Here is a 17,053-nt window from a genome sequence, read left to right as displayed (position 1 = left end):
CTTTGCTTTCAGAAGAGGGGGTCAGGGGAAGATATATCAGCCTTACTCGAGCCACATTTAAATCCTTTGCTTTCTAATCAGTCTCTTTTTGTACCCCGTAGGGTTTCACATCAGCATCTCCAAAGAAGGGTAAGTTGAGAGGGTGCACAGGCTTGGGAAGGGTGGGATTAAGGGGGGTACGCGTGCTGCTTCCTCTTTGTTGGTGGATGGCTTCCTGAAAGTAAGCGGAGAGACAAGCTGCATGGACACCACTGTAGGTAGTGCCTTTCCCAGTTCCAGTGATGTAGAGATGGGTTACTGCTTCATGGGCTTCAGTTAGGAGTACCCAAAGACAGCAACCTCTAGTGTGCCCTTTGGTACTCCTGGCCCGGCCTCACTACCCATGGTCTCCGAGCTCAAGGGGCAGCGGTGAGAACAGAAAATACACAGGAGAGCAAGAGCCATCTTTACTATGTGTAGTTTCATTGTGTAGCCCAAACCCCATCCGTCCAGCAACAGGGATCAGGCTTTAGAGGCGCTAAAGTAGTCAACTTCTTCCACTCTGGTGAATTGACATCAATAGATAGCTTCTTGCTTTTCTATTATTTCCTGCCACATCTTCCCTTACTCTCCCCTCAGGAAAGATTCACGAAACATCATTTTTTCTGCTTACTTTTTCCTTTATCATAATTCCCAACCACCCTTGCACATGTTGCTCGGCAGCACCGATCACCCTTTTCTTCCTGCCTAGTATTCTTTTGTTCTTGTCCCTGCCTCTTTCTGGCTGCTTTAAAAGCCGATGCTGTCACGGTGACTTCTCCGACCAACCTTAACTCTTGAGACTGGTTTGTTTTCTGCCCTCCAAAATACCCTTCATTCGCCATTGTTGATAAACCCTCCTTCAAGGCCCATCTTCTACCCACTGCAATGAAGCAAGACATTTTATTTTTAATGCATGAAGCATACGGATCCCTGGAGGGCCCACAGCAGCTACAAGAACCAAAGTAAGAAAATAAGATGGGGACATCAGATTTTCAGCCTCTATGTATAACGCAACCCTCTCTAACTCCAACTACAATCGGACCTCTTTGGAATATTACCAGCAGGTCACTCTGATACTTGCTCATGCAGCAGCCCGTGATGCTGTTGCTCATGATCTATTCTTGAAAAGACTCAAACGGCCCCGGACACCTGCCCCAGCTTTACAGAAGATCCATCCCTTGCTCCACACATGATGCGAACTAATGCATCAAATCAGAGGGTTCCAAATGGATGCAGTCGACCCCCAAATCCATATCTGGACAAATAATGAATTTTGTAGCCATACAGACATCATTAAATGCTTAGACCACACATTGTACTGGATCAAGGAAACCTCCTGTGCCTGAAAGGAGTGAAACAGATCTTTTTGGCATGACATGCTTCCTTTCAAATGGCCCACAAGCCTAGAAACACCCAAACCACAGTATAGAAGGCAAGACATGTGGGTCATAAGATCAAAGACAGACTTTACAGCCTGTAAACCCCTCACTCCTGGCCATGGATTGAATTAAAAACAATCTGTAACATCAGTGAGGACTACTGGAACCAAGTGCCAGCTACTTGCACATGCTGGATGCACACAAAACCTGAACCTTGGATCAACCAGCTTGCAACTTGCCCAGCTACAGACCGTCAGGGGGCAGAACAGTCGGTGGCCTGTGCCACATACTCTAGAATGCCTTGAACCCCAACCTGAGAGCAGAACACAAAACTCCCAAAGACTCTTCAAGCTGGTGTTGTACTGAAAACAACAGGAGCAGTGATGGAGAAATTCTAAGTAGGGGTAACATATCTCATGGACAGCTGCACTTGAACAGCCTTTCCCCTTTCTGCACCTCTTTACTTCAGACAATAGTCTATCCCTCTGTAGCAGCTGTAAAGCGAAGAATGGTGTTTTATATCACTGCAAAAATATATAAAATATGTAGAGCTGAGAAGGTTCCCCGCTGACCTTAAGCTGAGCAGAAGATTCCATATTTTTGCTGACAAATGTGAGAAGGAATGTCCTTAATGGACTTTATAACCTTGGGGTACTGTCATCACATACTGCTCACCAAAACAAAGTGAAACATCTTAACGAGTCTAACCTAGATCTCAAAAAATTACGACAACCTTTCTAAGAGCATGTGTGGCTGATGCGCACTGCTTTCCAATGTTTCATGGATCTGGTTCACAGCCAGCAGGGTGGACACAGTGCTGGTGTGATGTAATTGTAGCATTAGATGTTTAAAAAAAAAAAAAATGTCCAGAAGAATTACAATGCAGCATTCTAACCTATAGGAAACAAAAGCAATGACTGTTGTTCCATGGTGGGATGAAAGAAGTCTCCCTATTCAGACGAAGAAGTCACTTTTACAGAGCTGATTTGTGTTGGTTCTTTACCAAATGCTGCTGGAGGTCTGAGCGTTCACCATACAAAACAGCAGCCCAGGAACTGAAGCGTGGCATGCCGCAGGGGTCCCCATTACCACTAAAACCTTTGGCACCTACGTGAAAATGTGCATGTCTCTTTTTGCAGACCGATAATACACAGATTGTGGTCAGCAAAATATCTTGAATTGGGCAATATTAAAGCATGTACAGGGAAATGAATGAACCACTGTATGTGAAAACTAAGCTCAAGCAAGACTAAAGTGTAAATCTGCAATCAGTCAATGGACAACTGGCCATACGATTTACTTTATAGAGGTTCTGGTACACTCCAGTCATCTAAAATCCACACCTTAGAAGTTCTCATAGACTCCAAAGCAACTACGTGTAGGGTCTTGCCAATATTCCTGTTATGTTCGACCTATCTTGTTAATGTTGGGGTGAAAGTGACGGACTGGCCCAAAAAAGGCATGAGTCTCGAATCACCTCCATCAGCGACCTTGCACGTCAACCATCATAGAAACCATCACAAATTCCATGCCCATAACAGGCGAAAGTTGTTCTGGAAGGAATGTATGATGGAACAACGAATGCTGGAACCACGCATGCCTGAACAACGCGGTTGGAACAACGACCACGTTGTTACCACAAATGCCTTTACCACTCATGCCTTTAGGATGATTTTTCTTTGTAAAAGCATGCCTAGTAAAGACGTGTGGGAACGGCATGCGTGGTTCTAGCATGCGACCCACCCCCCAGCTGCCATTAGGCCCAGAAGTACCCCCCTAAAACAAAACTACCCCGGAGACCTCCCACCCATCCTGAGCCCTAAACCCTCCCCCACCTGCCCTAAAAATAACCGATTCCCCCCCACCCCGCCCCTAAAAACAAAACTACCCCGACCCCCCCACCCCAAAAACAAAAGTACCCCCACAAAAACCTACTTACCCCCATTCCCCACCCCCAAAAATTAACTAAGGAGGGTGAGGTTTGAAACTCCTGATTACTCCAGATATTAAATCAGAAACTTTTGGTGACTTACTCATTGCTTCTCAAAGTTATCCTTCTGAAATGTCTTTTTTTCTCTCAATAAACGTATTTTATTTAATACCACCTTTCACAACCATCTGCATGTTAGGTGTGGATATGTATTCATGCTTAAGTGGGTTTTTTATCAGTAGCTGTTGGGCAGAAGCATTGCAGTGGGGTGGTGAGGCGAAGGGTGTGTAGTTTCTAAATCCTCTTGTTGAACTCTGAATGTTTCTTTCTAATTCTCTGTATTGTGTGGTATTTCATGAGCTTTGAAGGAAACTAATATTTGACTCTTGATTGTTCCCAAGCAGGGAACCCCTTATATTAAGGGAAGTTTGCTTTACCTCGGGCCCCAAAGATTCTGGTAGACCTGTGATGTGTTAAATTAAGTTGGAACCCTAGATCATGAGCTCAAGGGGTGTCCACAATCTTCCTTCTCTCATCAGGTACCCTCTCTGCGTCTGAATCCATCGATAGTTATGAAGAGGTCCCAGATGCATCCAGGTGTACTTTGATCAACCAGTCCTTGACGAATGGCCTAGGTAAGTGTGCCATATGGTGTACACAGACTGATGAAGTATCTCTCTACAGAACGTCTGAAGTTTCCTTTCTAATCTCTGATCACCTTGCACAGTCTCGGAAGTGGCCTAATAAAAAGAAACACGTCCTTAGGCAACAACACCAGGTAAACCACTCTTTGAACGAGGACTCAAGAGAATGTTGGATAGGAGGTCAGTCAGACACATGGGAAGGTAAATCACACCTCAGTTACAGAAGGGGTGCCAGAAGGCCAATCTTCAGGTCCAGAAAGTGACACATGACCCAAAGGATCAACATCTAAAAATAGATCGTAAGCACTGGGGCAGTGTTACCAACTGAGCACCTCCTGCAAAATAAGACCTGTGTTGTCTCTGTGCACCTCACGCCCTTTATGAGTCTCCAAGCCCTGCCGAATACTTGTATGATATTTGTGATAGCATCAGTTTCCGAACACCTTACGGCCACACCTCTGGGTCCATCTTCCATACTCATACGCTCATGGGGATTTGGTCTACAATCTGTTGATAAAGAACCTTTTTGTGCTGCATTAAAGGTTTGTGTCTTTAAGAAAAGATGCCCTACTCATAATGGATCCTCAGGCTGGAACATGCCCTAATGCCGCTAGAAAGCTCGGCATCCACAAAAGCAGCCCAGGAGGCTCTTCTGTAAGCGTCGCAGAGGCAGGCCGGCATTCATGGGCGTAGGAAGTGTGGGGGACGCGGGGGATATGTCCCCCCCAGATTTTGGAGTGGGGGGGACGAGGGGACAGAAGAATTTTCCCTTCTCCTGTAATTCGCAGGGCCATTAGCGCATGAAAGCGCTACCTATACTGGCCCTGCACTTGACCTGTGACCTGGCTCCAGGACACTCGCCCTCTGCCCTTTTGTTGTGCTCCAGCACACAAGGGATTCTTTGTCACCTTGCCCCTCAGCAGTCTGCACTTCTGAGAACAAAGGGAGACGAGAGGCCCTTTGTTGATTGCTGTCTGCATCCCGTCCCTCCTGAGCCCTACCCTTCCTGTCCCTTGAAGATCGAACCCTGAAGGCAGCAGCAAGATTTGAAGAAGGATAGGAGGTTTGGGTAATTAAATAAAGTATTGCCAAGTAACTCCCTTTCTTTTTAAATACAGCGCTGTGTTGCAGAGTATCTCCCTTTCTAAAAACAGTATTGTTGAGTTACTGTTAGATATGAGCAGGGCAGGCTTTAGCGTGCTAGTGGCACCCTGTGCGCCAATGTTTGTTAGGGCTCCCCTTTCTGTTGCCTCTCTCTCACTCTCTTCCCTCCTCTGTCTCCAGCTTGCCTGCCCCAGTGCTAATTATTGTCCCCTAAGTTGACATCCTGCCCCCCCAACATTTCTGTCCCCTGTCTCTCCCTCAGCCTTCCTGGTATTTGTTAAAGCCCGCTCTGAAGGGCAAGGGCTGTCTGTAAATCTCATTTCCTGCCAGTGGCCTGTGGATGCGAAGCCAACACTGTGCAGCTCACAGGCTTTGCAGGACTTCACAGGCTGTGGTGGAACAGAGTCTGGCACTGCTGGATAGACAGCGGAGAGACCAGCACACAGCATGGGTCCCAGGAAGAACCAGATGGCCTAAGAGATGGACAGGGCTAGGTAAGGCAGCAGGGCCGGCTCTAGGGCGATGCAATCGGTGCTGCCGCACTGGGTGCTGACTTAGGATGGGGGTGCTGTGTTTGCAAGTATATTGTGACTTTAAAAGCACCTGCTGGATGTTCCTTGCCACCAACAGTTTTCAGGCAACAATAAAAATCTTAAGATAATTCCGGTGATTAATGGTCATTCTGGAGAGAGATTGAAGTTTTGTCTAGTGGAAGTTTTGACTCATCATACCGTACAGGGTTACTATGCCTGCTACAAAGGCCGTCTACATGCAGATCACAAAGTGTATATAATGTGAATAGGTCAGTGGGTTACTGCTTTTGTCAGATGCAGAAAAGAACCCTCTTTTTGGCATGGTTACCCCACTTTTTGCCTGTTGTCAGTATGTTTTGACTGTGTTCACTGGGATCCTGCTAACCAGGACCCCAGTGCTCTCTCCCATTACATTTGGTTGCTTGGACCACACACACCCCACACTTGGCATACTGGTGCCCCTTATAAGTCCCTAGTATATGGTACCCAGGGCATTGGGGGATCAGAGGTTCCCCATGGGCTGCAGAATTTATTATGTATTATGCCACCCATAGGAGCCCATGTAAACTGTGTCTGCAGGCCTGCCATTGCAGCCTGCGTGAAAAGGTGCATGCACCCTTTCACCAGAGGTCACTACACCAGGTCACTGTACCTTACCTCTATGGTAGGCCCTCCTAGCCCAGAGGGCAGGGTGCAAGTACCTGTGTGTGAGGGCACCTCTGCAGGAGCAGAGGTGCCCCCACAAACTCCAGCTCCATTTTCCTGGACCTCGTGAGTGCGGGGACGCAATTTTACGCTTGTACTGGACATAGGTCACTACCTATGTCCAGCTACATAATGGTAACTCTGAACCTGGGCATGTTTGGTAACAAACATGTCAGAATCATACCCCAATACTATTGTCAGTATTGATTGGATGATTCCATGCACTTCTGGGGCTCCTTAGAGGATCCCCAGCATTGCTCCTGCCAGCTTTATGGGGTATTCCGCACAGCCCACGCTGCTTCCACCCCTCAGACAGATTTCTGCCCTCCTTCCGCTGCTTGAGCAGATCATGCCCAGGAAGGCAGAACAAAGGATTTCCTTTGGAAGAGGGAGGCAACACCCTCTCCGTTACAAGGCTTGGGAAGGGTAGCCTCGCCAAGCTACTAGTATGCTCTGAAGGGCACATTTGGTGCCCTCCTTGCATAAACCAGTCTGTACCAGTTCAGGGACCTCAGCCCCTACTCTGGCATGAAACTGGACAATGGAAATGGCGTAACCACTCCCCTGTCCATCACCACCCCAGGGGTGGTGCCCAGAGCTCCTCCAGGTGGCCACTTGATTCTTCCATCTTGAATCCAAGGTTGGCAGAGGCCTCTGTGAGAATCTGAGTGGCCAGGTCAGGGAGGTGACATCACAGCCCCCTCCTAGGTGGTCACCCGGCTAGGTGACCAATCCCCCTTAATGGGCTATTTTGGGTTTCCCTCTTGGGTGGGTCCTCAGATTTGACGTGCAAGATTCCAGCAGGACTCCTCTGCAACGTTTACTTTGACTTCTGGCCATTGGAACCGCAACTGGACTTCACAGGAACCTACAATCTGCAGCTCCAGCGACGACTTCGCCACGCAACATTGTTTCTCTGACTCCTTCCAGCAACTGCAACATTTGCCCAGCTGTGCTTCCTCTGAGGGCAGCAACTCTTCAGTCTGCATGAGAAGAAAGAAGGAAAATTCCTTGGAGTGAAGGAGTCACTTACCTGCATCCGCAGGCACCAACTGCAACAACAACTACCGGCTGCGTGGATCCTGAATCAGGGGTAGTAGTCTGGAGTGGTCTCCTTGGTCCTCTCTACCAGCTGCCCAACTTTGGAGTAGGTAGGTCCTTGACTTCCCATGCAGGACAGAACCCCCATGCACTGCGTCTCTTGCAGCTACCAAGGCTTGTTGTTACCTCCTCCAAGGGATCTTCAGGCTCCGTGTAGCCTCAGCCCCTGGCACTCTTCTCTGTGAAGCACAGCCCTCAACGTGCTTCATCTGTGAAGTGGGACCTCTCTTCAGGTGTGCTGTGGGCCTCTCTACAGCTCCTGGGCTCCTTCCCTGTAGGTCTTCTGTGGGGGCTGCCTCTCCTCCTCCAGACTCTCTGCCTTGCTGATGGTCACCTGGGACTCCCCTCCATGGGTTGAGTCCCCCTGGACCTTGCTGGTCCCCGGCAGCTCCACTTTTCTCCTACTGCGACATTTGCTTTTGCCAAGGCTTGTTGGTGGGTTTTCCACACCACAGACTGACTGCAATTCTTCATCTGGCATGGGACGTCGACTGCATCACCTAGGAACTCTTCATCTGCTCCAGTGCTGCATTGCTGACCATCTTCGTCTCCCCGTCGACCAACTCCTGCATCCACAGATGGGTGGGTAGTGGCTCCTGCCACGACCAGACCATCCTACGTAAACTGGACTTGGTGCCCTTCTTTTCCAGGTCTTACTCTTCCAGGATCCACCTCTAGTTTCTTGCAGTCTTGTCTGCGTTTTGCAATATCCTTCTCTGTAGTCCTTTTGGTGGGTCAGGGAAAAAACAGTAACTTACCTCTTTTCTCCTGGTCCCTGGGGGGCACTCTGGTACTTACCTTTGGGATTTCCTAGTTCCTCCAGCTCCCCTCTACCATTTCCACTTCCTTGGGTGGGGACCCAGCTTTCGCATTTCACTTTCTTAGTATATGGTCTGGTCCCATCTAGGCCTTCAGTATTGCCTATTGCTTTTCACTGTTTTCTATTGCTTTTTATGCCAATTTGTGATTGTTGCTGTACATATAATAGTGTGTTACTTACATCCTATTGGAGTATTGCCTATCTAGTGTTTTAGTGTTTGTGTTACTGTAATAAGGAACCTTTATTTTCGTAACACGTGTTTCTTTCATGTGTGTAAGTGCTGTGTGACTACAGTGGTATTGCATGATCTTTGCATGTGTCCTAGATAAGTCTTGGCTGCTCATCCACAGCTACCTCTAGAGAGCCTGGCTTCTAGACACTGCCTACACTTCACTAATAAGGGGATACCTGGACCTGGTATAAGGTGATAATACCATAGGTACTCACCACACACCAGGCCAGCTTCCTACACCAGAGAGCTCCTTTTGTGTCCCCTGCAATTTATAAATGAAAACTGAATATAGAACAGTGAGCAATGAACTCATCAAAGAGCTGCATGCAAACATCAAGGTATAGATTAGAGCGTCATGATTTCTCCCCACTTTTTGATTAACTTAATGTTGCAAAACAAGTTGATTTGAGCGCAGATCAGTTCTTATTATTAAAGAGAGCCCCCAACCATGGTGTTATGTTTTAAATTCTGAGTTTGCGCTTCTCCAGATAAAGCACTCTGAAACTATACCTGCTACCAGTATGGATGACCTGTGACACCTACACCTTGTAGTCCTCTGTCTTATGTAACATTTCATATACACTGATGTACACATATATGATGATTGTCTCTGTGTAATGTCTGTGTGATATAAAGTGCTTTGACACCATAGACTGGTATGAGGGATGAATGATGGAACAACACATGCGTATATCGTGCATGCCTTAACATCGCGGTCTCAACAATGACCGTGTCTTTACTACGCATGCCTTTACAACGAATTGCATTGTAAAAGCATGTTTGGTAAAGGAACATGCGTGGTAAATTCTCCATACCCTGCCCCCTTACACCTGATACCATACTCCACCCATCCAAGCCCTTAAAACTGTCCCTGCCCTGAGCCCTAAACCCCCCTGCCCTGTCCTAAAAACTACCCCGACCCCCACTCTGAACCCTAAAACCTACCCTGAACTGCTCTAAAAACCACCTTGATGCCCCTGCCCCCACCCTGAACCCTAAAACCTACCCGCTCTGTCCTAAATACTACATGACCCCCACCCTGTACCCTAAAACCTACCCCACACTGTCCTAAAACTACTTGAACTCCATGCACTCCTCCTGACCCCTAAAACCTACCCCACCCTGTCCTAAAAACTACCCCGACCCTACCCTGCCCTAAAACTGACCCCAACCTCCCACTCTAAACCCGGCCACAGCCCTACTTACCTCTCTCTCCTCTGCTTCTTCCTGTTCCACCCAGACAGCTAGACCGCTCTCTATACTGTAACCACGCATATGTGTGGTAAAGATATGTGTGGTAAAGGCATGCGTGCTAGACCCATATATGTGGCAATGGCAGCGTGGTCAATGCATTGCATTGCATTGCATTGATTGCGTTGTAAGGGATATTTCCCGGTATGAGTGGTGCTATAAAACGAATGAAATGCATCTGAGAGAGAGTGGGGATGGATAGTAGTGAGGGAATCCATGGCAGAGGTGGTCACTAGGGGGCACCAACAAACAATGTCGCATAGGGCGCCACCAGCACTAAGGCCGGCCCTGTCAGACAGCACAGCAGTTCACAAGAACGTGGCAGAACAGAGACTGCCACTTGACAGTCAGACAAGGACCTAGCAGCAATCATAGGCCTCACTGGCCTTCATAGGCAGGCGGAGGCCCAGAGACTGACACAGCCTGACTAGTAAGAAAGCTCCCAACAGGAAGCACAGTGCATGGCAGGCAGCACAGGAATCGACAGGAAGCACTGCGCCCAGCAGGCAGTACAGGCCTCTTAGGACTTCACACAGGCGAACAGCATCACAGAGCCTGTCGCTGCCTAACAGGCAGCAAAGGGCCCAGCAGACAGGTAATTGCAGGCCACACAGGATTCGACTGGAAGCGACCTCCTTTCCCATCTCCCCCCACCACGGCAACCCTTCTGGGTGCCAACTTTGTGCAGGGGGCCCACCTCAAGGTTGTCCCTGTCCTCCCCAGAAATTTAGTGTCTCCTACGCCCCTGCCGGCATCTCCTCTTTCTTCGGCCCACCGCTTGTCTGGGTTGTGGTGCCTGCACTAATGTTATTCTGGGTTGCTTGCACACTGGTAACTATCTTATAAAAGTAAAAAATATGGTTCGCTTTTGTTAGTGTTAGTAACGTGGTCTGTGCATGCTGCAATCCTAAGCTTGTGAGGTGGCACTTCCCTTAACGTCAGTGGGGTGAGAGCCAGAGGTCCTGTGATGTTACTTCCGTGTTGAATCTGGTGGAACAGCGCCACCTGCTGACGCAGTTAATCCCCTGGCAGATCTCCCCGCTGCAGCTTTCCTTTATCCAGTAGCTGAGGCAGAGGGAAGCCATCCTGCAGCTGCCATACCCCTCCCCCCAAAAGCAGCTACTACACCCCCAAACAGTAGCTAGTGTACTCACAATAAGCAGTTCCTTTTTTAGGTTTGGATAAGACAATTTTCAACCAACGCGTCAAAGAAATTCCCTGTTCTGGCCACACGGACTCCAGCTTTTTGAAGCTGTAGCCTTCATATAGGCTGGGTTATGAGCCAGGGTGCCACCATTCGCTGGTTTAATGTGTGGATTCTGCTGAAACCCCGCTTTAGGTCTTCAAAGCACTGTAACTGATCACTCCCACATCAGAGCCCTGGAGCTGCTGGTTAACCAAAATGGTTGTATCAAGCTCACGTGGCTCAATACAAACACAGTTAGGGGCTGTAGGCAGCTCATGGAGCATAGATAACCAACTTTTGGACAGCGTGCCGGAGTATTTCAAGGTTATAAGAGCCCTTGTGGCCAATAATGAGCTGGGTGCAATAATTGTAGGGCAGTGGCACATACATGTAAAATCAAAACGAGGGTAGAACTACTGGAGACACAAAGTTGTGCATGAGCACTAAAACACCCAAACATAATGTGGATGAAGAGGCTGAGGGCCATATTTTTAATAAGAAGGTAACAAGACTGTACGATGCAGACTAAGCCTGGTGCAAAGTGTTTTCCCTTGAGTTAGAATGAAGGGCTGTTGGTGTCACTGCCTTGAGCGGAGAGCGACAGCAGTCAGCGTGGCCACAGCATCAAGGCCCTATTTCCTTGTTTTCACTCAGATGTCCGCATAGAGCATTCACACAGACCTATAGATTTTGTCCTTGAAGATGGAAAAGGAAGACTGGAGAATTTATGTATGATTCACAAGTGTACAGTTTGGGGTTCTGTGCAGACCTTTTTCAAGGCTGCCTGAACACTTGTGTGATACAACCACGCATGTCTAAACCATGCATGCCTCAACAACACGGTCTGAACCATGACCACGTCTTTACCACACAGGCCTTTACAACGAATTTCGTTGTAAAAGCATGTTTTCTAAAGGAATACGTGTGATAAATTAGACACTCCGGCTCCCCCACACTGCGTCCTAACATCCGATACCCGAGCCCTGCAAACCACCCTCCCCAGCCCTTAAAACTACCCCTTCCCCGCCACCCAACTCCGAGCCCTATAACCCTGCCAAAAACCAACCCGACCCCCCGCCCTGAGCCTTAAAAGCTCCCCAGACACTGCCTCTTCTATCACCCGCCCTGAGCCTTCCCACCACACCCTGCACTGAGCCCTAAAACCGACACCCTGCCAAAAAAAAAAGACCCCCCCCACCCTGACCCCTAAAACTGCCCCTCCCCCGCCCTGAGCCCTCTGAACCCACCCTGCATTGAAAACTATCTCTGCTCTGAGCCCTTAAACCGACCCCCTGTCAAAAAAACAACCCGAGCAATAAAAGCACCCTCATGAACTGCGTCCCCCCCCCCCCCTCCCCCCGAACCCTCCGACCCCACTCTGCACTTAAAACTACCCCAAGCAACCCTTCCTCCCCAAAAAACCCGGCCCCAGGCCACTTACCTGGCCGCGTCCGGAGGTACTTCCTGTTCCTCTCCCGCTGTTCCTCAGACCAATCATATGTGTGTGTGGTGCCATAACCACACGAGTGGTTAAGGTACATGCGTGGTTCAGACAAGCACGGTTCCGCTTGCACAGTAACCGCATGCGTGGTTCTGCCCGTGTTGAAAATTCAGTTTCCCTGCCCGACACAGGGCTTCTCTGCTTCCTAACCCACCTCTACAATGTTTTGTGCATAAAGGGCCGTCAGTGACTCTTCACCGTGTCTCCACTACTACACCTGCCAGTTGACCGACTTGGGTTGCCACAGTGAGTTGCTGGGCACTCGATTAGCCTTGCTGAAAAAACAGCTTTTGTGGATGGAATATTTCCTTTGGAAAAGCATCAGTTTGAGATTTGTTGAAAAAGTTCCAAAAAGCTCAGATCCGTTGTCACAAACAACTACAGACTGAGGCCCATATGTATGGGCTTTGTGGCGCAGGGTAGGGCAGCAAGTCACCTTGCTGTGCTGCCCTGCATCTCAGGGAAAGCGCAGCAATGGGCGGTATTTAAAAGAATACCACACATTCTGGTCCTTTCCCTTCCTCTGGCACCCTTTTAGGCTGCCTAGTGCCAACGCAGGTATCCTTGCACCATGGTGCAAGGATGTCTGCGTTGCTGGCATGTTTGTTTTTGTGGGACACCTTCCTGCACAAAAACTATTCTGAGAGGCTTTTTCCTCTTTCTTTGTGTGCTGCAGAATGGCGCAGAGTAATGTAATGCTGCAATTGGGCTGCATTGCATTACTCAAGATTTATGAAGCCACACAGGGCCACGCAAGGTGGCCCTGCGTGGCTTCATAAATCTCACTTAAGGTTTGCGTTGCTTTTGCATCACATTCCATGGCGCAAGAGCGACCCAAACCAGGTTGTAAATACGGCCCTAGGTACGGATAAGAACAAACTCCTCTGAACACAGGTCTAAACTTCCACTGCCCAGCACGTAGGCGACACGTAGTACTCCAGCCTGCTGTTAAGGAAAGACATTTTTTTAAGGATAGAAATATCATAATCAGCATCGATGCTCCCTAACTTGCAGTCAGCACTGAAGAGGTTTAGAAGCCACAGTACACAGATCACTCACAGAATATCAGAAACAAAAATATCATGTGGACAGAATATCAAAAATGCTGAGGACCAAAACTTTGAGAAGATGTGTAAATATACTAGTTACTAGTCTTAACTCCCAGTACCTTGAATGTGTGTGTATATGTGTGTGTGTGTGTATATATAGAAACATATATGTTGAGTTACCTATAGTAAAACGTTGCTAACCTATAGAATTTACTCAGTGTTTTTGTCCTCAATATTCTTGAAATGATAGTTTGCCCCCACAATATTTTTTGTACCCAATATTCTGTCTAAACAACACACTACGCTTCACCCAACACATGCTGCACTCAACACCAAGGAGGGTCATTTCTCGTCCACCTACGGCTTGGAAGTCATCCTTTTATGTCAACCAACCCTGTTTCTACTTTCAGAAAAGAAAACTTGAAGAGAGGGGTATTAAGTCCACAAATGTAACCTTGTATCACCCTTTGCAAGGAAGTCAGCCCTCTCACAGAGGCAGAAACATGAGTACAGTATGTCTAAAAAATATAGGTCTATTGTAAAGTGCCATCACTAACTTCTGTTCCTTTTGTAAACTCTCATAGGGTTCAATCAGCGAATCGGGAGGCCAAAGGGACCTCGGGATCCACCCGCTGAGTGGAGTCACTTGCAACGATAACAGACATTTGTGAGTGGACTTTCTCATCAGAGCCTACTGTGTCTTCCTCGTCTTGGTGAATAGACACTTGGCGGACATCTGAGTGTCAAGAAGCCTCCTCTATACTCTGTCTCCTCTTACTCTCAGTGATGACCGGATGAGGAACTTAGCACGAAGTGAAGGGGCTTCCTATAAGGCTCCTTTACTCGCTTATTCGTGGGAGGGCGCAGAATGGACGGGTAAAAAGCTTTAGGCATTTGGTTGATGATATGGTGCGTATGTTAGTGACACCCCACATCAGAGGACATTCCCCGTTGGTCACGGATGTGCTACAAAAGACCCACTTTTTTTTTTGTTTTCAAATATGATTTTAGATGTATTCATCAATGCTTTTTTCTTACTCGTGTTATAATGCTGAAGCTCTTATTCACATGTTTGGACACGGGGCGGAGTCTAGTAGAACGAGGAAGACAATGAGGAAGGAACACAAATCTGGGAGCAGGAGAACAGCTTCCATAGGTGATACCTTTAAGTTGTCATGTCCATGAAGAGTATTGATTTAATGTATTTTTACAGCGCACAGCAGTCCCAAACAAATCACTTCTGGATGCAGGAAAATGTATGCAGCAGGCAAATAACAGACGGACTGCACTAGCAACAGTTTAAAAGATTTTAGGAGCTAAATGACTTGTTTGTGAGTGCCAGAATCCTAAGGGAGTCCCCCCACGCCCACCCCCAGGTGTGGCTCTGGCCAGAGTACTGATCAACAAACTGTATCTGATCCATTGAAAGTGACGTGCCAAGAACACCCTCCCACCACCACCACCACCACCACCACTCTCTCTCGCTCTCTCAGGAGAAGCATGCCTGCCATTTTGTAAGTCAAGAGGATAAATTGCTCATTTTTCATAATATAATTTCCAGCTATAAGAAAGTGGGAGTCCTGAAAATTAGATTAATTATTTGCTATTGAGCTGGGATATTTTAGGAAAATCAACCAGTTTGTCCACTCAAAGTCTGAGGGGATTCCTTGGGTGGGTCCTGAAACCAGTGATTTTCAGTAAATCCCAGAAGCGGGGAGACTTGCCTCCTAGTGGAGACAGGGTTAGCGAGTTTCAGACTATTCTTCAAACGGAGCCAGTACCGGGGGTGGACTTAGTTGCAGGTACAGCAGCAGACAAAGCGGATTGGCCATTAAATGTTGCTGGCTTATGACTAGTCCCCCAGCTGCCTCAGCGCGCGATTTCTCTTTTTAAGCATCTGTAAAGTTTAACAGGTTTTAAAGTTGTGTGTCTCATTGCCCCTTCTATGCTGAGGGCATTCCGTCCAGACCCTAAATGAATCCTGCCAGGGTGGCTTAGGGCATCCCTGCCCGCCCATGTCTTCAACCGTCCAGGGGTTCACTTGTGAGGGCGCGTCTGCCTACTTCGGTAAGGAACCCCTAAGGCACACTGGTGTGGGAAAGGGGAGTCTAGAGGGCATTATTTCATAAAATCAGGGTCCTGCTATAGAGCTGGACGGGTCGAATTACTAATGTGAGAATGCAATGAATGGCATGCAAAGCTCTGCAGCACACCCAGCAGGTGTGCAGTTTGTAAGGTACTATTTACTTTCAGGGGTCACGGAAACTGCATCCTGTGGCGGGGTTTCTCAATAGGCGACAATGGTTTACATATGCTTGTAAATATACTGTACCATGTTTTTCTGGTGTAGGTTAATAAAGTTGACCGTGACCACTATAAACCAGTATGGTCTCTAGTTCTAGTCTTTATGGGAAAGTTGGAGAATTTAGTAAGTAAATGTTTGCTACGTAAGGACTGTGGGTACAGGAGTTGAGTTTAACACAAAGTTAACTTCTAGACACATTAAGACCTGCAAATACCCATGCGGGCTGTGTGGTCTTAGACAGATTATGAAAAGAAACCTCTTATCTAGGCCTCCATCATCATCCCCTTCCTTTCTTCAATGTAAATCACTCTAAAAAAGGTGTTTACCGAAGGCGTGTAGCTCCAATACTCTAGAGACCAGACCTATCTCATGAGATGAACGGTCTCTCTAGTCAAGTCAAGCATTTCTAAGGTTTTATAAACCCAGAGTTAGTCAGGTAGAAACAGGAACATGATCTTAAATGACAAAAAAAATGTTAATCCTTTTTTTAATTCGCCTCATGCACAAGCTAGTCTTGATATCAATTGGAGCTTGCACTGCCATTTGCAGCCCAGAACGTTTACTATTTTCCTCCCACGGTTTTTAATTTAACTATTGACATGGTCTGCTATTCTGTGATCCCCAGCCACTCAATGGAAAAAATAATTTTAGCCATGTTTTCTAGTGGGCTACCTCACAATGTGAAATGGTTTTATGGACTGGCATGAGAACTTGGAACTTTGCCCGACAAGCAGTACACAGCCAGTCTCCCAATTCTTGGGCTAATGCAGTCATTCCTCAATAAACTTTGCCACCACCCAGGCAACAGAGTTCTGCATTTTTGAAGGGGACCCAACACTTCTGCGGTGTACTGACAAATATAGTACAGCAACAGACAAGAGAGGAACCCATTATTACCCCTTGCAATAGCGGGTAGGTTACTTTCAGGCATAAAGTTTCAGTGTGACCAGCTAGTGCATATTTGAGCCACACCCATCTATGAGGAAATTTACTCCATGGATAGGCGACAATGCAGTGTTACCTGAGAGTCTCAGCTTTATGGGAGACCAGTCGAGGCTCGCCAGGGTTCCTTACCTCCGCTCTGTGCCGCCGCTCCTCCGTCTCCTCAGCAGACAGGCACTGGCTCCCAGCCTGCCCTGCGTCCAATCCTGACGCTCCTAGGCAGACTGGGAGCCTCTGCAGGCTCTCTCCAGCCCAGCAACACAGTGCCGGGCTGGAGAGAGCATAGTGCGAAGCATGTATGTTTGGCCGGCCCAAGACGGCTGGCCAGCCAAACGTACATGCGCACTAAG

General features: G+C 47.8%; 1 protein-coding gene across 1 annotated transcript in view; it reads left to right on the top strand.

Moving 5' to 3' along the window:
- The window catches only part of PTPN18 (protein tyrosine phosphatase non-receptor type 18), a 266,237-nt gene extending 250,398 nt beyond the window's left edge, over positions 1 to 15,839 (top strand). Inside the window, exons 16-18 of the mRNA XM_069209534.1 lie at positions 102 to 129; positions 3,870 to 3,965; positions 14,041 to 15,839. Coding sequence (XP_069065635.1) covers positions 102 to 129; positions 3,870 to 3,965; positions 14,041 to 14,114 — 198 coding nt within the window. The 3' untranslated portion in view covers positions 14,115 to 15,839. The remainder of the gene's footprint in view (positions 1 to 101; positions 130 to 3,869; positions 3,966 to 14,040) is intronic.
- Positions 15,840 to 17,053: the final 1,214 nt, after the last annotated feature.

The sequence above is a fragment of the Pleurodeles waltl genome, chromosome 10, assembly GCF_031143425.1.
Source record: "Pleurodeles waltl isolate 20211129_DDA chromosome 10, aPleWal1.hap1.20221129, whole genome shotgun sequence".
Lineage (NCBI taxonomy): Eukaryota > Metazoa > Chordata > Amphibia > Caudata > Salamandridae > Pleurodeles > Pleurodeles waltl.
This window is presented reverse-complemented; position numbering and strand designations above follow the sequence as displayed.